General features: G+C 40.2%; 1 protein-coding gene across 3 annotated transcripts; it reads right to left on the bottom strand.

The window, feature by feature from the left end:
- Nucleotides 1-1,921: 1,921 nt before the first annotated feature.
- Nucleotides 1,922-22,717, bottom strand: ppm1aa (protein phosphatase, Mg2+/Mn2+ dependent, 1Aa). Of its 3 annotated transcripts, none has more exons than XM_053435443.1 (6): nucleotides 22,322-22,717; nucleotides 20,503-21,356; nucleotides 20,277-20,394; nucleotides 19,436-19,547; nucleotides 19,230-19,287; nucleotides 1,922-3,406 (listed from the first exon to the last, which is right to left on the bottom strand). In XM_053435443.1, exons 2-6 carry the CDS (start codon nucleotides 21,337-21,339, stop codon nucleotides 3,371-3,373), a joined length of 1,161 nt encoding a protein of 386 aa, XP_053291418.1. In that variant the 5' UTR covers nucleotides 21,340-21,356; nucleotides 22,322-22,717; the 3' UTR covers nucleotides 1,922-3,370. The 3 variants fall into 3 exon arrangements, with proteins under 3 accessions (XP_053291418.1, XP_053291416.1, XP_053291417.1); XM_053435441.1 differs by lacking the exon at nucleotides 22,322-22,717 and adding an exon at nucleotides 22,022-22,165; XM_053435442.1 differs by lacking the exons at nucleotides 1,922-3,406; nucleotides 22,322-22,717 and adding exons at nucleotides 8,554-13,537; nucleotides 22,022-22,161.
- Nucleotides 22,718-22,774: the final 57 nt, after the last annotated feature.

Genomic DNA, 22,774 nt, shown 5'->3' with positions numbered 1-22,774 from the left:
AACTTCAATCTTTCCTCAAAGTGTGTGTTAAGATTTAACATGAACGGTTTTCAGTGTATGTGTGGTACTTACATTTTCTCCTTTTGTGGCCGTTCATTGGGAAAGACAAGGTTTTGTTGCCTTTGCGAGGGTGCATTTAATATACTTGAAAAATAGTAAAACATACAATCAGTTTCCATTTGTGGATTTCTTACATAGAAACAAAACTTGAAGGTGAACCTTAAATATTACGGCTTATTCATTTATTTTTTTTACAGATTTTCAATTCCCATAGATCATTGTGGAGCATTTAAGTCATAGGTAGTATAGTTATAGATTTTCTGCACATGCAGCTGTATCAAGGCCGTCCTCTCTGAGTGGGGAAATCCTCCTTCAGACTGAATGCCCCCTCGCCAGCCACTTTTGTTCACCCCACACACTCATAAAGAACCATCCCTCTGCAGACAGCGAATACTCTTGCTCACACCTGTTGATGAATTGTGTTTGTGTGCGAGCCGCAGACAGGGCAATAACACTTGTGTCTTTATATGACCGAGGCACCGACCCAAAACAAGTCATTTCCCCTCATGGGTAGTGGTGAATGAGGGGAAACCCTTTCACAAAAGCAGCAAAGAGAGCTGTGGCCAAATGAGAGGAATCATCATTGACAAGCAGAAAGTAGTTCCTTGGACAGGAAAGTCATGTTCAGATGCCTTAATGACTGCTGCTGCTGTGCATGCAGGAGGAAAAGAGACTGTACTCGTGTTGTGCGGCTGGTGGCCGGCTGCCCACCCCATGAACCCACACAGTGTTATTACACCAACAATATAGAGGAACAAGACAGGAAGTCAAATTGAAGAAGTAACTCTTTCAATGTATGTGTGAGTTTTTTTTTTACCAAGAGCCATTTGTCACCGAGGAGGTAATGTTTACACCGTGCCAATTTGTTTGTCTGTTTATCTGTTGGCAGGATTAGGCAAAAACTACTGAAGGAATTTTCACCAAATTCACTTTATATGTTTTCTGACAAAATAAATCATTAAAGTTATCAAACCAAATCTGTAATTTCCCTGCGCTGCTGATCTGCTTTTTGTACCTTTCACTTTGCAGCTTTTGTCTATTCTGAATTATGAACATTTTTCAATTAATCTCTGCCGAATGAAACATAACAATGTGTTAACTGATAATTTCAACTTTAACATTTTTGTAACTGTGATAAGGTTTCAACCAGACATTTTATATCAGGTTTGAAAAGTGTTGAATTCTGATTAGTTCAAATATAAGATCTCCATAAATTTGAATTCAAAATCGATAAGAAGAATAAATAGTTTTTGGAAATTGCATTTAAAAAATCACTTAGACTAAACTATAAGAATAAACACAAACCCACGAGAATAAACAAAATCTAAATACTCAAAAACACATGGTATTTGTATTATGTATAATAGGGAATGCTGTTTACATAGGATACTGTAAATGTAATGCAAAGTTAATGTACAAATATACAGTTAATATGGTGGTTTAATGTGGGGTTTGTGAATATATAAATATCAATAAGACCTCAAGCAATCAGAAAACAATTGATATTACATATACGCAGTAGAAACTCTGTGTTATTCCTGCATGTAAGTTATTCAGTATTTCTACACAATGAAGGAATCAACGTAATTTAATGGAGAACACTGGGCGCTCAGTGTCTGACCTTTCCCATTGTTGTGCTTTGCTTGTAAGCAAAGCAAATTGAAATGTGTTACGCGACGTTGAGCACGTTGGTGTGAGGTAAAGGAAGAAAGACAGTGGGAGAAGATGACAGAGACAAAGAGAGTGAAGGCACTTTACCTCTTCAATGTCACTTAAAGGAAACATCGTCACCTCCCTGACCTACAACGCACAGCTCAGAATTCCCACAAAGGCTTTCACATAACACAACACACAACAGGGGTGACAGCTGCTCAAGGTTTTTATTCGTGGACACAAATTTCACACAGAACAATGTGATGTCGCTCAGACCCCCACCTCCTCGGGGGCCAAAAGTTGGCCTCTGGATAGATGGTACAGTACATTTCGATGTTCACCTCTGTTTGATTTGTAAGCGCTGATCCAAAAGCTGCGTTGGTTCCGATCCTCGGTGGTCATACAGCAGGAATACAAATATACACTCACTTTAGGGTCACAGCGTTGGAACCAGCAACTTACTTCAGCACCATTGTTTGCCGCAGACTATTCAGTTACGAGTCGTGCGGCGAGGTCAGTAAAAGACAGAGGAACGACAAGTTGTGTGATGGACTGAGAAAATCGGAGGGACACACAAATGGATTCCTCTTGAGTAAAAACATACTGGTGCCATGAATGAAGAGCTTGATTAATGCCTCTTTACAATGTTTTAGAACGACAAGGACCTGGTTTTTAAAAGTCCAACCAGGTTGATGTAAAGAGAAGGAAATTTACTCTTCTCTGTAGCCGAACATCTTAACTAAATCTTTGCAGGAACAAGCTGATCTGATCTGGTGAGATGTTGACGACTGAAACGATATAAAGGTTTTAGCAGCAAAAGCTAAAATAGACAAGTCTCGTGAGTGAGGGCAAATTATCCACAAGCTCTGCTGGGGAGCTACCTGTGAGAAAGTGTTTCTGGAGCCACGATGAAAGACTTTCGAAACTTATTGAAAAACCACCTATGCACTTTTATGTTTTTTTTACCTTGAGCTTGCAGAAAACATCACCAGTGGGTTGTTGGAAAATAAAAAAGTGAAATATTACCTAATTACATCTAGAAATGTAATCAGCCGTTGTCGGACAAGAAATCTGAGAGATATTCGTAAAATTGGGCCCTGGCATTTACTGGCGTTTGTCTATCACATATGAAGAACGCAGGAGGAGACTGTCCACATTAGTGGCGTCTGGGTAGAGCCTGTAGGAAACAGGATATGACGTATAAATTAAGAGCAGTCTTTTGCCGTCCGTGCAACTTGTTTGAGAATTTCTGGATTGGTCCTTATCACCATAAGCTCTTGAACATCGTTAAATTTCCAAATTCTTCTTTTTCATCCTGACATATTTGTATTCTATCAATTTTGCTTATGTCGTGTGTAAGAAATGTCATCAACACATGCCCAGTTTTAAATAAGCTGCATGAAAGACGACTTGGTAAATTCCTATCCCTGCCCAGAGTCTGGTACAGATTCAAAATTAGCATTAAGATGCTGTTTGGAATGATGTTAACAATGATGACAACAGGTGAAGATAAGTTCATTTTTAAACAGGTGAAACTATATGATAAAAAGTTATTTTTGACATATCAGATGTGTAACTTGACGGAAGTGGGAACAGACACTTTAGTGGGTGATGATGGAGAAATGCTTGGCTTGACATCCTCTCATTAGTTCTTGTTTTAGCTGAAACCACGGAAGAAGAGGATGTTTGGGTCCTGGGGAGGAGAAGAGGAGGGTGTAGATGAAGGGGGAGCGTATAGGTGCAGATGAAGTGAGCTGAAGGCATGCAGCAGGACTGAGGCTTCCAGATCCCACACAGCATGCAGACGTGATGGGGGAAAAAAGACAGAAAAGAGAGAAATAAAGAAAGCAACACCTTTGTGATGTTAGGATTAAAAAGAAAAGAAAACATTAACGGTGAGGAGCCACTGAGACGACAAGACACCCAGGCGCAGTCGTGAACATTTCCATCTCACCGCAGCCCAATTACAGACAGGATAGCATGCTGGAAACAAGAAAAGGCTGCACAGGTACAAAAGAAAAACAATTTGCTATCAGTCACATTTTCACAGTAAAGGACAATAGTTGGTTTTAGACGAACAGCGTAATGAAGGAAATTTCTGGTATGGATTTGACAGGCGACAGCCCACAAAGGCTCGGAATAAATACCGTTCGCCTGTAGCAGCAGCAGACAAACCAGAGACAACATCTAGAAACTTCATCGATAAATCGCATTTAACCTGTGTTACATATGAAATTGATTTGCAGTCTTTTCTTAACGTTTCTATGGAGGCTACACCTCGTGTAATCCTCAGTGGTCACTTCTCTACGCTACGTTTCTCTTTCCTCTTGCAGTAAAGACTTGTAGTTTAAGATTTCCTCTCCTTGCCACATTATGACATTTCAAATTGCTTTGCGAATGTGGGACATATTAAGATTAACAGGATTCCGTCAGATTTAAAGGGCAGTTGCTGAAAGTAAGGATTGGACTTCCATCATTTTAGCTAACATGCGAGATACTCATTAAAATCAATTAAATTCTGAAATTCTAAATATCCTTTGTCCTACGATTCCTATAATGCAACTTAGAAGCATCATTTTTATAGGCTTCAAGCACAGGCTAGTATACACTTATTACTATTTCATACATACATATTATTTTGACTTTAAAAAGCTTCCTCCATAGCCACAGAAAAACATTGTACCAAAGTTTTTCAGAGGTGATCGCAAGTTTAGTCCAATTCACGGTTTCTGAAACCACTTTTGAGAGAAACTTATTTTACGTACACTTTAACTGTTTAGTTCGGTCCAATCCATTAACATGGAGGAGGTGGGATGTATGCCCTGTACTGCAGGTAACCACTAGGGGGCAATGAATATAAATTGACTTCACTTCTGGGGAGCAGTCATATCAGCCATATCCATGTAATTCTTGGTCTTTCGAACAATAACGATAATGTAAAGAGAAAATACAAAATAACTGTTCAAACGATTTATTTCATCAAAAAAAGTCATCAAGATTTAAAATGAGCAACAACAAAAATTCAAAAAATCATCAAAAGGAGTAAAACCAACTTGGCATCTGCTGCAGGATACCAGACTGATAGAAGTATCCGTCTTTAGTCCGTCCCCCTGTAGCGGTGACTCACAACTAGTCAGCCACTTGCCAAATGAGTTATTCTGAGACAGGGTTTGTGTTCCCAGCTTCCACACAATGAAATATGGATACGAGTGGCGGGGATAGTCGGCAGCTGTCAACCAATTCCACGGCTTCCCGCCACCACCGATCAATCAGCCCCGTATCTGAACCACAACAGCACTGACCCCGCCGGCGAGAGCTGACATTAATCCTAAACCTTCCAGTCAGTGTGGGGGAATGACAGGACGCAACGTTGTGATGGTGGCGGTGGGAAGCGGGCGTTGATACAGGCTCTAGCAAGGAAAGGTGCCGACGCTAATGAGTGTTATCTGTGGCTCTTTAACAAGCCTGCATCATTTGGTGTCCTAATTTACAGTGAGCTGTGTCTCAGGGGTGCGGGATAATGAGCTGGCCCGGGATTCCCAGGGCAGCAGCTTGTGTAACCCACCTCATGCAGGGGACACTCGCTCCCACCGAGTAGAAGTGAGAGACAGAGGGAGGGAAGTGGAGAGAGAGAGAGAGAGAGAGAGAGAGAGAGAGAGAGAGAGAGAGAGAGAGTAGCAGAGTGAGCAGGAAGGACATATTCAAGGCGTGAGGGAGGAGGCTGGGGAGGTGGGTACATGTCATCCCTATTTGATATGCTTGTTTGTACACAGCAATCATTGAATCGCTGCAACCAAGTGAGAAAAGCTTGTGTTCTCTGTGACAAACTGACCTCGGGCAACAAGAGCACTCACACAGAGAGGAAATGGAGAAGGAGAGCATGGCGGGTGGAGGAGAACAGAGGCTCGACGTCGTGTGGGCTCGGATCCCGATCGAGGAATACGAGTTCGTCCCTTCCCTTGTTTCACTCTTTTCAATCCCATCACAAATTGTTTTATGTTTAAACCGAGCAGCCAACTCCTGGTGCACTCTAAACCAAATTAGCAAATGTGGAGCTCAGTGACCTCAGCGCAGAGACCATCCTGAGCATGCAGTGTGCCTACTACCCCCACCTCTTACTGCTGTGTCTGCATGGCCGCATTAGTCAAGCTCAAATGGGTTTTTCCGCCATGCGAAGCAGAGCATGACATGCGCTAAACAATGGCAGGCAGATGACGAGCCAGCTCCATTTGATGATGGCCTCTGCCGACGTGGGCACTTTTTTTTTCTTTTTTTTATTATGTGGAGGAATATAGGGGCGGCATGATTCATTAGGGGTGCACAGGTGGCCCGGGATCTAATGAGTCACATTCTGTGTCTCTCCAACGTGCAAATGGCTCAAAGGCGAGTGTGCATCATTAAAAGAGGACAAGCTGGTTTTAGAAAGGACTTATGAATTTTCCCAATTTAGTGATATTCACTTTTACCCCCGGTAAATTGAAATTCGCTAGCCGACAGAAAAGGTTCCCAAGGCAACAGAGGAGACACCGAGTATTTAATAGCTAAAACAACAGTGGCAACCGCCATTTACATTAATTTGTCACAAATTACGTGTTTTGCTTGTGTCTATTCATCAAGAAATTATAACCACACGGCTTAAAAGTCAAAAGTGTTACATCCTGTAATCGTATACAACTTAAAGCTGTCATCGTCATCATCTATATTATAAATGGAAACTGAATATTTCCAATAATCAACTTTCAGAGGACGGTTTGTCTTAGTGAGGATTCCCCTGTTGGTGTCAGCCTGAGCAATTAACACTGCCCCCCTCTGGTGAGCTGCCTGCCTGATCAGGACATGGCTATTCCAATTGATCACTTAGATATTGGGTCATCAGAAAGCCTACAGAAGGCACAAGACATGTTGTTGCACGTCTATAACAGATTCGCTCTCACATTCAGGAAATACTCACTTATATGCAATTTGTGAATGTTAATGGTTGCCAGAGCAACAAAGCAAACGCCGAACTGCAAGAAATCAATCTGACCTCGCTTCGGTGTTTGTTAAAGTAACCCCCCCCCCCCCCCCATAAAAAAAAAATCATGCTGCAAAAAACAGCTTGTTGTAACATGCTAGTCAATTCATCACAGGGGCCACAATAACCCAAATCGTACCTGATCTATTAACTGCTCGCCACTGAGCACCGTTTGAACATTTGACCTTCTAACACAGCTCATGACATTATGTTGACATTTAAAGTAATCCCTCCCACAGTTCTTAATCCCAGTGGCTGTGGACTGCCCTGACCCATCCTCCGAGCTCAAGCCCCTTACGTGCACTTGAGAGACGCACGCACGCACGCACACGCACACACACACACAGACACACACACACACACACACACACACACACACACACACACACACACACACACACACACACACACACACACACACACACACACACACACACACACACAGAGAGAGGAGGCAGCGAGACGAGCGTGGCGGCTCTGATAGCCAGACGAATCAACAACACCGCTGTGCTGTGAAGGGCTCGTGGGGCTCAGAACATGCAGCAGCGAAAGGGCTTGTTAGTTTATCGTACACACACTGAAGCTGCAAATCACATGCCGAGATTGGAGGTGTAAAACGAGGACAGCTGCGGTTGGTGCCTTTCGTGTTTTACCAGAACGACACAAGTCACAGATCTCAGCGCAGCTTTACTGCAAAAACATAAATACTGGCTCATTGGAGCTTGTTCGACAATGGTAACATCTGTGCTGAAGGAAGCTCCGGAATCATAGGACTCCTCTCACATCTGGATGAAAAGGATTTTTAAACGGTTTCTCAGGTTGCCCCTGTATTTTCTAACACTAGTATCCTGAGATGACAGTTAAATTGCATTAAAATACAGATAATTAAATACATCCAATTATACCACATTGCGTATATGGCAGGAATAGTTTTACATTTTGGTTTATGTTATACAAACTGAGCAAGACGACAATGTGTGTGTACCAGGTGCCATTTTTGGAACAGGAATAAATCAATAAAACATTTTTTTATTTAGCAGCAGACATAATATTCTTTATTCATATGTCTAGAGGACTCTTTAAGGATTTAGAAAGATCTCTGGACTAACATTTTTATGGAAGTCGGATACTTGGCTTTGTAATGTGAGTGGGATGTTAATAATACATGAGAAAACTGGAGCTAACGTGAGAAATACCAGAAAGATATTTACAGTACGTTGGGTTTTTTTGTGTTAAATATCATTAAACTACTCCAGAGCTACAGCTACTGACATCAGCTTCTTCATGGCCTTAGAGGAATAATTGACAACTTGGGTATGGAGTCATGTGATACTGAAATATTTGCATACCATTTGATCAATATCTTATGTAACTCCTATTTCCTGTTAATAAATCCTCTTAGAGACTAGAACCCAATCAATACATCAGTTGGTCGATTTGATCAGCCGATATCGGCCTATCGCAGATTGGTATGAGCACATATGTTGTCTAACCCTAACCCAATATGAACTAATAAGAAATGTTTTGGTAGAGAACACAATGCAGAGTAATATAATTAATTTGGGTTAACTTGGCCAACCCCATTGTTTAGAATACTCTCAGCGCTGTAAGCACAGCATGCCTCACTGCTGAGCAGATGTGGAGACAGGTGTTGTTTTAACGCTAAGTTACTAGCTCGAAAGTGAAAAAAGAATCTGCCTGCTATATTTATATTGTAACTTTTACTGTTTAACTGATGTGTTCTTTTCAGTTCAGCTTTCACTGTAAGCTGAATTTTTTCTTCAAGTTCCCCTTGTGCAACAGATAAAAAGTGATGAAATGAGAGGTACAAGATGACAACCCATTTATTTAGTAATACATTCTGCAAACTAGAAATTTTATTCAAACTTCAAAGGCTAAAAAATGAAAGAAAGGAGGGAAAGAATGGGAGAAAAAGTAAGGAGCAGGGAGAGAAATGCATCAATTCACAAGCAAGGAATGCAATTTGTTCAATCAACAACACAAATAGTACAATTTAGTTCAGGGAACAAAGCTTTTTTAAACATTTTCTTTTTTTTGCCATTCCTTTGGAGCTAGAACATAATACAAAATATACAGTTATTGTACTTTGTAAAATCACTCACAGAGGCCTCTGAAGCATTTGAATGGACATTGACAATACTTATCTACAGCATTCTAAAGCTATTCTTGAATGTAATCATAAATATAGCAGACATGAATGTATGTATGCAGATTTTGAATGCTTACGAGGTTACCATGTTAAAACACTTGCATTTGTTAAAGGTATGACATCATCTGCAGTGGAGAGTTGGATAATCTTTCAAGACCGAACTTCAACAAAAGAAAACATGGAGGGAAAATGAAACATACAAACCAGAGATGGTTGGAAAAGTTGTACCTTGTGACAACCGGGACAAAGTCACTTTGTTGATAGCTTAAGTTCCCTAACATGGAGACGAGCTTTTGAATCTAGAGGAGCGTAATGTCGGCAGCATTACTCCTCCTCGTAGTGTTTGTGTTGAACAAGTATTTTAGGGGGCAACATGAGATTGGGTAAGGCAAATCGGTGAGCTTATTTATGAGCTGAGAAAAGGTCAGCAACGTGGGGCTCGGGTCGCCCTGCGAGGGGACACGCAAACCGCCACTGCTCGGGGTCACACAGTAAACGCCACGACCGAGGTACATCGATGTGCACAAGAGGGCGCAAGTGTTTTTTAAATCTCTTCAACTTCTGCAAGGTAGTTCGCCGTACAAGAACATACAGGATGCGTTCCAGGCAACCAAAGGTAGCTCTGTTAATAGCTTTAAAATTAGTTTTTCCTCGACAATAACAACTTTCAGAAATAAAAAGCTGATTATACAGATGATCAGTGCATATGACTACGATCATTGAGTCACACCTATTCTCTCACACATTTCTAAATACCCTGAACTCTCGATACAGCTACACAGGTGAGCATCTGAGGGCGCTGCTGCTTGAGAGGGGGCCGGTCAGCTTATTATCAAAGGCCAATAGTGTTCCTAGTTAGTAATATATCATCAGCACTTCAAATTCTACACACGAGCAGAAGCGTGTGCCACTCAAATAGATCAGTGTTAGAAATCACAACTTCTAAGGGAGGGCCATGAGAAAACGGGCTCTGATTAACATGAACAGTTTTGGATCTCATAATATCAAGACAAAAAAACACTTCCTATAAATGTTATGAGGTATTTCAGGTCATTAAAAATTTAAACGAGAATATATGCTTAGGGGCTTTTTTCTGTTTTTGGTTCTTTTTTTTCCCCCCTTAGGGATGGGGAGGTCACAGGGATGCACTAAATTTATTTTTTTCACATACCATATCAATAAAACACCCAGATGTGACAAATCACAGCCAAGCCACTGTCAATATCTGACAACATTCCAGCTACAGCAATTTTGTATTAAATAAATAAAAAAGGTTAATTTCAACATTTGTCCTTCAGGGGAATAAGTGGGTTATAAAACTGGGGGATTAACCAGCATCGATCAAGGGACATGTCACGATTTATATATTATGGGGTAAACTACGGGACAGCTCGGGGAGTTGGGGTATCAACGGCCTGAAAATCCAAGAAAACATGTTTGTTCTTTATCAAGCCTGAAGATTTTTTTTTTAAGTCGCTTTAATAGTCAGCAACACAACACATCAGCTTGGTGCTGGTTTGATGAGACGTTTTGTGCACAAATACAGGCGATGCAGTGAGAATAAGAGTTCAGAGGTCAAATATAAGCTGCCTGTCTAAAAAAATATTTTTTTAAAGTATGTTTTCAAACACACCAACAAGGTTTTTTTTTTTTTTCACAAACAGAGTGAAATGAGTTTTCACGATGTGAGCACACTACGTTTAAAAGTATCACGGAGTATTGTGGTGGTAATACAATACTGTGATCTTAAACCAGAAAGATGTGAATTGAAAGACATTTTTTACAGTTTGTTTTTGTTGCTTTTTCATGGGAAGCAATATTTAGTGAAACAACATTTTCATGCAAACAGAGAAATCCATTTTCTGATGTTACACTGAATTATGACGGTTATTCGTGTTTTTATAAGTTGACTGTTCAAAGGTATTAGGACGTTTCAACTCTGAACACAGAGCTTGGTTTAGATTCAACACCTCGCAAATGTTACCTAACGCAACATTTTTAAAGGCTATTTTCGTCTTTTAAAATCCTACTCTTTAATTGGTTTAGTGGCACTTGTATACCACGTAACAATCAAACCAACTGTGGATACACATTACTGACCCTGCAGTCCACGGAAGGGCATTCTCATCTTGTGTACTGTATGTGCGTCTTTGTGCAAGTAGAATGATCAAAACGTGTCTCTACAGCAACACCAGTGGTCAAAATCTCCACAGAGTACCTTGAGGAGCGGCAACTAAAAAGTTCACAATGAGGTTGCTTTAGAGCACACTGACATTTTTCCAGGGGTTACAGCTAGTTTCTCCTTTATATTTTTTGTGTCTAGTTATATAGACTTCCTAAATACAAAATGGTCTTTGGACTTTTTTTTTTTTTTTTGCCACAAAGGGATTTTAGGGAGCAGATAATTTAGGATTACAGTCTAAATTAGTGTGTTTTTGTTTAAGATTTTATAATTTGCTACATGCCACAAGTCTGAATGGAGTAAAATTGTTAGGATTGTCATTTTGATGAATGAAGAATTACAAACATAACACATTAGTGTGTATTATCTAAATGAAACCTTCAGTGTTGCTAAGGGGGACACCAAAGTTGTTTGCCAGAACACATAATAAAATGCAACTAAACATTCCGAGACCAACCAGAATCATATTTTGTCCATGGCAAAAAACTAACTCAAGCAACATGATTTATTCCTTGAAAGTTGAAGTCAAAAATATATACATACATAAATTTCCAACAATGCAGTTGACAAAAAAAATGGCAGAAAATAAAATTTGAAATAAAACCATTTCTCTTCAAGAAATCTACCTAGCGTGTGTGTGTTAGATACAGAATTAGTCAATGACTATTTGTGTTTTTAGGAGTAGGGGGGGGTTAACTGAAAGAAAGAACCCACAGATCATACACTATAGCAGCGAACTGTATTGTGCTCTGGCTTGTGGTGGCGCAGGGGGAGGCTTTGAAGCAGAGCAAACCAGATGGGAACTAAAGAAAGTGCTATACAACCATGAGAACTCATTGCAGTTAGAGGATTTGTTCTTGGTTTGAAAGTCCAAACAAAGACCATGTTGCTCCTATTTTCAACCTAGTGATGGGCGGTTTTCTTTAAAACAGTCAGTGCTTAAACTGTTCACATCAGTCAAATGATCAGATGATAAAAAAGTAGAAGCAAAAATTCTATGTGTACCACGTACAAAAAAAGAATCTCATGAAAAACAAAATAAAAACTTGGCATAGGCTGTTGTAAAGCTGAAACAAGTGATCATAAATCATATGGCACCCACAGTGGGCACTGCTTACAATTAATCTTTAGAACATGTTATTAAAATATGACAACAGATGTGTAAATGGGTCAATGATTGAAAACCTGCAAACCACTGAAACACCATGGTTAAATTGAGCTACGTGTGTCAGGTTACAGTATAGTTGTGATTTATAGCTTGAAGTTGTTCAAACAGCGTAACAGCATTTAGACTCTGTTAACCAAAGCTTTTTGTAATTAGAAGTAGTGAGAGCCTATCTTGGGTTGATATGGAGCACCGGCTGAAAGAAAAAGGGCAGACATGAATAAGCAGTGGGCAATTCCCTTAAAACTCCAGCCTGGTCTGTTGTCTGAACCACCTCAGCAAATGGCATTGCCTTTACACTAACACACGTGCGCACATACATACACACAAGCACCCACGCACGCTTGCAAGTATCTATCCGCACAGACAAACATGTTAACAGGGGTATTATCTTCTTTTTTTAATCATACGCCTCGAAAGAAATAAAAAAAAAAGATGTTTGTTTCGCTTCACACTTCCCAAAATGACCAAGAAACACATTGCAATTATTATTTGAGCATGTACAGAAAGCCACTTACAAAAATAAAATACAATTTTAAAAAAAAGCACAGGGAAAAAAATAATTAGGATTTAAATGGTTTTGATATAGAGAGCTTACTGTGCTGTCAACTATACAATTTACCCGTTTCTTAAAGGAGCAGAGACTAACTGAAAAGGGAGAGAAAGGAAAGTGAGAGAGCAGAGACATTGTGTCTGGAGGACAAGCAGTAATATCCACTGAACAGACATTTGTTAGAATTCCAGAAGAGCAGGAAAAGGCAGATAGTGCATAAAAGGTTCTCTTTTTCATTTCTTTAATTTTTTAACTTAAAATCAAGCTGCATTAAATACAGGCTGTTTGTACAGGACAATTGCACTTCACAAAAACAGAAATATACAAACACACACAAGGAAATGTGAATCAAATTAATTACAGCAACAAAAAAAAGTACTACTTAAGCTGATTATTTAACAAAAAAAAAAAGAAAACCTTGTGGACTCACTTGTTATGGATTACTTTAGAGGAGAGTATTTAGGTGGGTGAACATAAATGGGAGACAAGACGGTGAGGATCCTGAACTCCAGAGTGGACTGGTGCTGCACTATTCCAGGTTTGTGTGCATGCAACTCCTCTTCCTCCTCCTTCTCCTCCCATGAAATTCCCTTCTTAGAAAACCAAAAGCTCAGAGTGACGGCGAGACAGACTGCTGAGCCAAGCTGCTGTGGGTCTTGAGAGGATGGTGGTTTGTAAACTCTATGCTGTGTTAGTGGTAGGAGGTTGTGTTACCACATGTCGTCTGTGGACGCAGAGTCCTTAATAAGAGAGGAGAGGAAGGAAAAACCCTTCAGACTCTGACTCTACATCCAATGAGATCTCTATCAAGAGCTGGACAGGTTCAAGCATGTATGATACAAACTGACAGAAGAAACAATCCAGGCAGTGATAGTTGTATATCAACACCCCCACAACATATTTTAATGCTATAATAAATACTTTTACAGAAAGGCAGGAGATGTTCTGTTATTGATGAATAAAGCACTACATAACTTGTCAAGTATACAACATAGATTTGTACCATTGCCATATATCAGACATAGCTGGGGTTTATAAGGCTACCTCCTTGTAAATCATTGCTTAGTTAATGTGCACCAAGTGTCTGGAGCTTCAGATACACCATCTATTTGTTTGAAAGCTCAACACTTATAAGGTGACTATTATGGTTTGTCTTCAACCAGCTGTAACAAATAACGAAGTATAGTTCAGGTAAATGTAATGATTTTAGATACTAATGAAATAAGGTTTTTATGAATATGTAGACATATGTTTTACTGGGCAATAGAGAAGCTTACTGCTTTTGCCATAACTCACTCGTAAAAGTTTATAATGCAACAGTTTGTTTAACTCAGGAGAAACATCCAAATTCTTATAATAACGGTTCTGGCATCTGATGATCCTAGACACTATACGGAGACTCTGAAATATCATCAAATGCTTGACTTAAGATCTACAAATACATCAAACGGCAAAAAGTCTGAGGTCACGTAAAACAGATGCAGCTGGAGCTTTATGTTCCATTAGATATTTACACGTACATGTCCTCTATGCCTAAATGTGGCAGACTCTGCTCGTGATATAATTAACTGATTTAACTGACCAGGACACATACCGGCTACATGGCTACAACCAAACAGAGGAAAACCAAATTCTTCCGTGTCAGAACAAGACTCCGATTATATTTATGTGACGTCAAGTGCAACGCTACCAAATGATAAGCAAACAGCTTGAGGATTGTTTTAGGAGCTTGTAAGGATGTGACAATGTTTTGAATTGTATATATTTAACATGCCACAGGTGGAGGCCATTACAAAAATATCTTGCTTGATTGTGAACGGTGGGGTATTTAAAGAACGCCGTCCTGTATCAACGAGTTCAGACGGATTGATCATGACCTTTCATTACTATTTTATACTTATTCTTTGTGCTGGAACAGCAAGTGTACAAATACTGCATGTTAAGAGCTAAATCATGTACTGGGAGTGGCTAACATTATGACTGGTGTAAGTGCCTCTTCCTGTAGGATTCACCACAGACAGCTGGTCTCAAGGTGCAGGTCCAGGAATGGACAGGTATCGAGATGCCTGAAAGCTATGGTACGAGGGTTTCACCACATATGCAAATCAAATTTAGAGAGAAGCCAACATGACAGAATATTTGGTTGCACTGGAGCAAATGACTCATGTTTCTGACGACTGGATTTGAAAAATACAGACGTTTCAGGAGGTCTATCTGTTGATATTTCATATAAAGGATACATCAGTATGCATTTCACTTTATTAAGTATACTGAGCGTCTTATGCACCAACTTTTCTTTGGGAATGAGAACTGTTAGTTCTTATCTTATGCTGAGGTTGTAGTTTTTTTTAGCTCGAGCAAACACTGGTCTGCTGTGTCATTTAGATGAATACGTTTCAAATCCGACTTGGTATGAACACGTATCTAATATACAGGAGCTTGAGGAGGACAGCCTGAATTTTAATGCGTGCCATGACATGACCAGCATTCAATGAGTTAGCTGACTTTTGCCAGACAAACTAACCTCAGAATCGTTTCATTCAGAACGTCAGCTGCAGTAAAGACGTATAAACACAAATTCACAACAAATGAAAGTACCTCAATAAAAAAGAACTATCCAGGATGAAACTTCCCTACATTGTGCCAAAGTAAAACATCACAATGCTGGCTTTCATAGACTTGCCATAGAAGCAGGTAGGCAGTCAGTTTTACCTTCAGCCTCACAAACCCTCGAAAGAGGCCAAAACACTTGATGACGCAAAGGTGCACAACTGAAGTTATGTCCCTACTATCATCCGCTAGTGGCCGCTAACAACTGCTTTAATCTTCTGGTAGTTGGTAACTTAATTTGTGTAGAAGACCTTCAAACGTACAAGGGATATTCACCATCTTGTCCTATATTCTAAGATGAAAATATGTATATATACACACGTGGTGAGAAGAGTGCAGATTTCTTTTGAAGTTTAGTTAAAAGGAGAATATTGCCGTGGTTGATATAAAATAAGTAACGCATGACTCATACTTTTTTCTTCCCCTATTCAAAAGTCAATAATACGATTGCTGTGGTTTAGAAAGAATGCCCACATGGTGTAGCCTTTATGTATTGTAGGTCTCTGCTCTGTTATTGCTACTTCTATGGTGTGGATCACAAATCTAAATTCTTGAAAATAGTAGATGCAGTTGTAAAGTATGATTATATCTGCTGTAGGCAAAATCACTGCCCTCACAGAGACAATTAAATACACCCACCAAAGAGTCTCCAAGGTTAGTAACAGATTGAACACAAAGCTCTATAAGTTGTATTCAGCTGAACTGACCTATTGCCACCCAAAGGCTGTTTGCAATCTGTATGAAGCAGCGTTTCTGATAACATCTGACATTGATACTAGGGATGGGCATCATTAATCGACGATCGATTAATTGATCATGAAGAATTTCGTAGATGAAATAATTTTTTCATCGATAAATTTGAAAATAACACATTTGACCACGGGGGGCACTGTTTGAAAAAAAAAAAACGCCACAGGCCTACTCAGTTACCTGCGAGTTACCGTGTATTTCCATTTCCAAAGTAAACATGAAGAGGACACGGGGATGTGTAGCGTGGGACCATTTTGAGTTAAAAAATGACTTGGTTCACTGTGAAGCTATCCCAGAGGCTGGGGGAGACGAGGAGCCTGCGTTGTCTGACACGGAGCGCAAACTCCGGAGGCCTCCCAGTCCCAGGTCTCTACTATGACACAGCTCCTTGAGGAGCACTATACCACTCAATGTGATTCTGGTATCGAAGCAGAACTTCATAACTTTTTGAGGGAAGCTCCCCCAGCCCTGGATTGCACCCCTACAGACTGGTGGAAAGTGAATGGAATAGGGACCTGTGTATCACGGCGATGTCAGCGGGTTTTTTCGGCGGCTGGACTGACGGTCACCAGGCTGCGTTCGCGTCTGACCCCAGAGCAGTTTAACATGCTCATCTTTCTCAACAAAAATCCGTAGCCTGGTGCTGAAGTTGTATGTGAGTTACTGGTTATTTTTATGAAGCTTTCTCGACTCGGTACCTTGTTTGATAGTTTTAGGTTACATTTGGCGAAACCTGTCAGACCTAAGTATTATATATTTGTGGTTAGGTTATTGTTTAACATGATTGTTTTTTAAATTATTATTATTTTATTTTGGAGAAAAAAAACAAAAACGAGGGTCAGTTGTGTTTAGTAGCAACGGCTTCTAGCTGTTGGCTCCGCTGTTTAAGATTACGGCAGCGCATATTTTGTCCATCTTGTTATAAAGATCTCAATTGGTAAACACACTTTTTTTTTTTTTTTCACTGCATTTTAATATAGCCTATAAATAGTAAATTTTTTAATATAAAAATATTAATGATTAATTGTAAATTCGTCGTTAATTATCCCGACGATCGATTAAGACAATTTAATCGAATGCCCATCCCTAATTCATACAGATTTTAGTGAAATGGGCTTATCCACAATACTGAACTATTCCAAACACTATGTTAACAAGTTTCACTCAATAAAGCAATCAATTACACTACCTCAATAACCCATGGCCTTTCCTTTGTTGTGTTACAGTACACGTTCATAAAGGCAAATAGGATTCCTTGTCACTGATCTATATCTTTGTCTTTTTTAGGGTTCACATCTGACAATGAATATCTGCTATACTCAATAAATATGACCTATTTATGTGTCTTGTCTGAAGGGGTAAGAGACAGAGTGAGCAGGATGGATACATCCAGGGGACAAATAAGATTTTATTCAGTGTTTATCCATCCCTAACTGAGCTGCCAGGCAAGGTGGACAGGTTGGAGCAAAGCACCAAGGACAACTCAGACCAAGTAACAGATGAGACCTACACTGAAAGTAGTCAAAAATAAATTTTAAAAACAAAACCAATCAAGGACCTGTATGACAAAATGTCAGTTGGTTGATAAGAGGATGCCCAAAGAACGTGACTCAAAAACAAGTCTGTTGTCCGATGATAAAACCACATAAGTTTTCATTCACAGTGCAGCGTGCTGTCAAGTATGGTTCTGATCACAATATAAACTTTTTTTGCTGCAGTTACAATAAAACTAACTAAATCTACAGGAGAACCTGGTTGGAAAGGCCAAGTACTAGTGCTTTAAAAAGACCAGCAGAGTGCTCAGTGTTTGTAAGAGCACGGTCCCCTCTCTAATACAAGATTTTTAAATTTTATTGATAAGATATCCTATTTTAGCTGTGAATTACTGTGCAACAACAAAGAATGTTTAAGTTGTTGTGTCTAAGTGAGACTGCAAAAATCATTTTAATTAAACTGTTCAGTTTCTACCATTCCTGCAAATCTAGAAACAACTTAACATCATCCAGATGTGCAACGATTACAGAGATGTGTCTGGGAGACCTTGAGATTGAAATGCTGCCAAAGGAGGCACAAATTACTACTCACTGAGATAGACTGAATACAGTAACAAACACTGTATACGGTTTCTATGAGCCACTCTGAATTAATCTGCAAACATTTTTAATAAACTTATTTCACTTTCTGCCATGGAAAGCTTTGTGTGAGCTGTTTGCAAACAAAACCTTAATTTAGCCCATTTTGTATTGAGACTGCACCAAATAAGACAGACAAGTCAAGAGCTCTGGCAGCATTCTGAAGGTACACCAATTTCTGAGATACCTCAGTGTGGGAAAGTAATTCAGAACATCCATCTTCATACAAACATGAAATACTAAAACAAATTGCCAATTTTTCATGGTCAAGGACAAGATGAGACGAGCACAATTTGAGAGCTGAACCAGTGAACTTGTCTGATGAAAATTTTTTAGCATGATATCCGAGTAGACAAGGGCTCTATCTTTGTGGTCTGTTTGTACACAAAGGACTGCTGAGCAATGCTCCTTTTATATCAGCATGTAAGAGAATGCAGTTTTTTATTTCATTCAAATAAATGTCAGATAATATCCCTTATTAGCTCTCTCACTAATTATTGAAATCAGCTCATGTGGTAAGAGACTGAGTCTTTTGGCACTGGACCTGCAATGCACTTGTGCTAATTTGTCAGACTAAGTTGTGAGACTGAGGAATTACTATGACTGTGTAGAGAGAAACGATTGGATAATTTTCTGCTGGTGTCACAGAAAATTTGTAGAATTACAACAAATTAGTTTTCATAAATTTGATGTGGCTTTTGTTTTCAAATTGGGAAGAAGGAAAATAAATAACCAATAATAGTCATTATGTCATCACATACATTTTGTTCTCTTTTTTTAAAATCACTTGGTAAGGAGCCTATTTCCTTGTTCCATCTTGTTGAATACGACTGACATGCAGAAAATTTGGTTAAAACTTGCTTATCACATGTCAACAAGCATGCATTAGCCCCCAAAAATGCAAACATACAGAGAGTTAAAGACAAGCTTGGATACTTACTGTGTCATCACTTCGGTAGGGGTTGAGCTTGTTGTACACCGCTTCAATAACACTTCGTCTGAGGGAAAGAAAAGTACACAATTGTTAAATGTTAGTTTTCACTTTGTAAAAACAAATGGGAAAAGATACCCAGTGATCAAACTTAAACTGTCCTAAATAAAAACCTGTAATTGATGGATGAGGTTTTAACCACAAAGAGCACTCACTTGCTTGCCAGCTCTCCTCCAGGTGGGAGATTCGGGATGCTCTCAGACGCTAACGTTCGCATAACATGGACCAAATCTGGGACACCTTCATCCCCATGCTTCTTAAGGATCTCTGTTGGAAAAAAAAAATATTTATTTTGGATCCTTTGACAATATTACACAGAAGTGCACCTAGAAACATCATTACTGTGTGCAGTTATATTGGAAACAACAGGTGAAACAACCCAGACATATATTTCAACTACAGAAAAGATGAGCACAGTTCTGTTTTGTTAATTGTGAGGAGATGGACATACCATTTTTTTTAGATGAAAACACTATGCTTAATTGATGCAAAAGACTCTTCCTAAAAATGATTCCTCCTCTGGAGGGAAATTTTCCTAATGGGAATCAACGGTCTATTAAGCTGTATAGACTGATCTGTTAGTTTGTGACTCTCTAGCATGACTATAACATACATAATAGTCTTAAAACTATAAAGAGTATGACAAACACTTAACTGTTGATCGAAACCTGCCTGAGGTGTTAAATGTGATCTGGTTAAATTGCATCTCATGAATAAGATCCCATTACTTTAAAGTTATAGAAAGAATTTGAAAAACTAAATTATTTTCGGTTAGGTCTTTGTTTATTTTTACATTTGTTATTCCTCCACACTGCAAACGATTTGTGATCATAACAATCTAAGAAAAACTATTTTCTTAAGACAGGCTTTAGGATAATTCTTGGCTCTTTTTGCTAATGTTCCTAATAGAGTACATATATTAAAGCATTATTCAGCAATCAACATAAGGCATATTAATTGTGGTCGACATAGACAAATATAATGTTTCTCCTTTACCTTCCACTCTGGCTTCCAGGTATTTATCCAGCTCAGCCTCTCGTTTCACTGCTTCTGGAGATACCTTTGGGGCTCCGGGAAAGCAGATTATAACAACACTCATATTGTCCCGGCTTCCCTGTGGAAAATGAAGAACAAACACAGACGTCAAGTAAATCAACCCGAACAAAAAAATGAGAAGAGTGTGTAACAAATTGTTAATGTAGGATATGTGGACACACTGTACCTTATACAAGCAGGTGTCAACAATTTCATTGCTGACTCTTTCAAGATCATCTGTCACCTCTAGCCTTGACCGGACAAAGTCACAGAGTTCCTCATTGGCCATGACATCCCAGATGCCATCACAAGCGAGTATAATGAATTCATCTTCCCCTTCACATCTTTCTATTGCATAAACTTCAGGCTCAGGAGAAACCAGCTGCTCTGTCGGGCCTTTTCCATGCACACACTTGTAGTCGAAGTCTCCAAGAGCCCGAGAGACTGCTAAGGACCCATTAACTCGCTGGATCATGACTGAGCCACCGGCGTTCTGGATCCTTTCCTTCTCCAGAGGGTTGCTGGGTTTGTGATCTTGTGTAAAGAAGTGCACAGCTCCACCCCGGCTGAGGATCCCCCGCGAGTCGCCACAGTTGATAAAGTAGGTATGGCTTGGAGAAAGCATCACTCCCACAGCAGTGGAGCCACTGCGGTCCACGCCGTGCTTCTTCTCAGAGATGGTTCGCATGTGTTCGTCAATCTGCAGGAATCCTGTGCGGATCCCGGTCTTCACGCTATCTACAGAGGGGTCCGCCTGCAGAGCACTCTGGAAGTCTGAGTTGCTGGTGATGTGCTCCAACAGGTGCTCACAGCAGTACTTGGCCACCTGAGAGCCGGCATGCCCATCGTAAACGGCAAAGAATGACCAGAGGTCGAGACCATGGGGCAGACCAATTACTGATGTGTGTGCATCCTCCATCTCTACCCGCCAACCTTGCATGCTGCTCAGCCCATACCTCAGGTTGTTACCCTCACCATGGGAATTGTACTTTTCCATCTTTGGTTTGTCCAGAAATGCACCCATTGTGTTCCTCTTAAAACCTGTAAAACAAATTAAAAGAGAGAAATCTAATTATAACATAGAACAGAAATGTAGTGTTTAATAAACAATGAGGCAATATTCGGTTTGTTATCATAGTATTAAGCAGGGCTGCAGGGGGGGAAATCTGAATCATTTCCTGATATTTAACCATACATATAATGTACGTCTACTTTGTTATATAGACGTTGTTTTATTTATTTGTTTATATTCACTGATAAATGTACAAGATCACATTCATCAATTTGTAGAGAAATATTAGCATCTCTGAGCTGAGTTCAGGCCCCTGCTCTGGTCTAAAAATAGTAGACCTGTGAACACATTTTTGGTACATATTAGGAACACTGGTGTGGATCAAACTGAAACGCCCTTAAACCACAGGCTCATCAAGTATTTCGTGAGATGTACTCACGCGTATTTAGTCATTTTACTGTACTGTACCTACACATAATACACCGCTGGCCAGCAACTCTCTGACCTTCGCAGTGCAGAACACCTCATCGTTCTGGCCAGTCGAGGTGATAGTTAAAGCTGTCGTTGCATGCCTGCACAGCTAACGCCAGTTAACCGACCGACCAGTAACTCGATAAACACAACACAATTTCAGGAGATCTGACGAACCCAGCCGCGAATCTATCGTCGTGTGGAGCTCATTCACAGCGTGTACCTGCTCTGTAATGACAGCGTTTGTTGTTGGATTGACGTGTAAACTTAGCTCGGTACCAAGTCCTCATCGCAACCCAAATAAACAAACAGCCTTTGCCTAGTTGCGGGCCTTGACCCTTGTCCCTCACAGCTAACTTTGACAGGCCTCCCTCTGCCCTGCTCTGCTAACGTAACGCTGAGGCAAGGAGAGCCCTCGGCCTTGCTAACGTACAACGGCTACATGCTAACTTAGCTCGGGTAGCTAACTGCCCAGCGTTCCCCTACAGCTGCTGGCGTTAGAGTAAACATTTCAATCACTTACCAAATTTCCAAAATAGTGGTTGGCAGAAACCGGAGCTGCGGCTGCGAGCAGGACTGACCGGCCGTGGTTCACACCGGAGAGGTTACACCGACGAAACGGGAGGGGGAGGTTCGCGGCGGGTTAGCTAGGCTAGCTAGCCAGTTAGCTAGCAATGAGCAATCGTCACTCAAGACTCAGTGCATAGATTTGGTCTCAGTGCAGAGTCGTGCGCCCGTGTTGCATTACATTATCTCAGCTGGCGACCTGAAGTATGTTCTAACAGATCCTCATGTAAATCTGAGGGCCGGAGCTTTGAGTGGCCGAGCCGGGGAGGGGAAGCTGAAACGTCTGTCCCAGCCTCTCCACTTGACAGCTTGACAGCTCGCTAGCTAACGTTAGCTTCGCAGGAGCACAGCGTCGCTGAGGCAGGACCCGGATGTTGCAGGTTGCGTACTCCAAAACATGACATCATCC

The sequence above is a fragment of the Pleuronectes platessa genome, chromosome 11, assembly GCF_947347685.1.
Source record: "Pleuronectes platessa chromosome 11, fPlePla1.1, whole genome shotgun sequence".
Taxonomy (NCBI): Eukaryota; Metazoa; Chordata; class Actinopteri; order Pleuronectiformes; family Pleuronectidae; genus Pleuronectes; species Pleuronectes platessa.
This window is presented reverse-complemented; position numbering and strand designations above follow the sequence as displayed.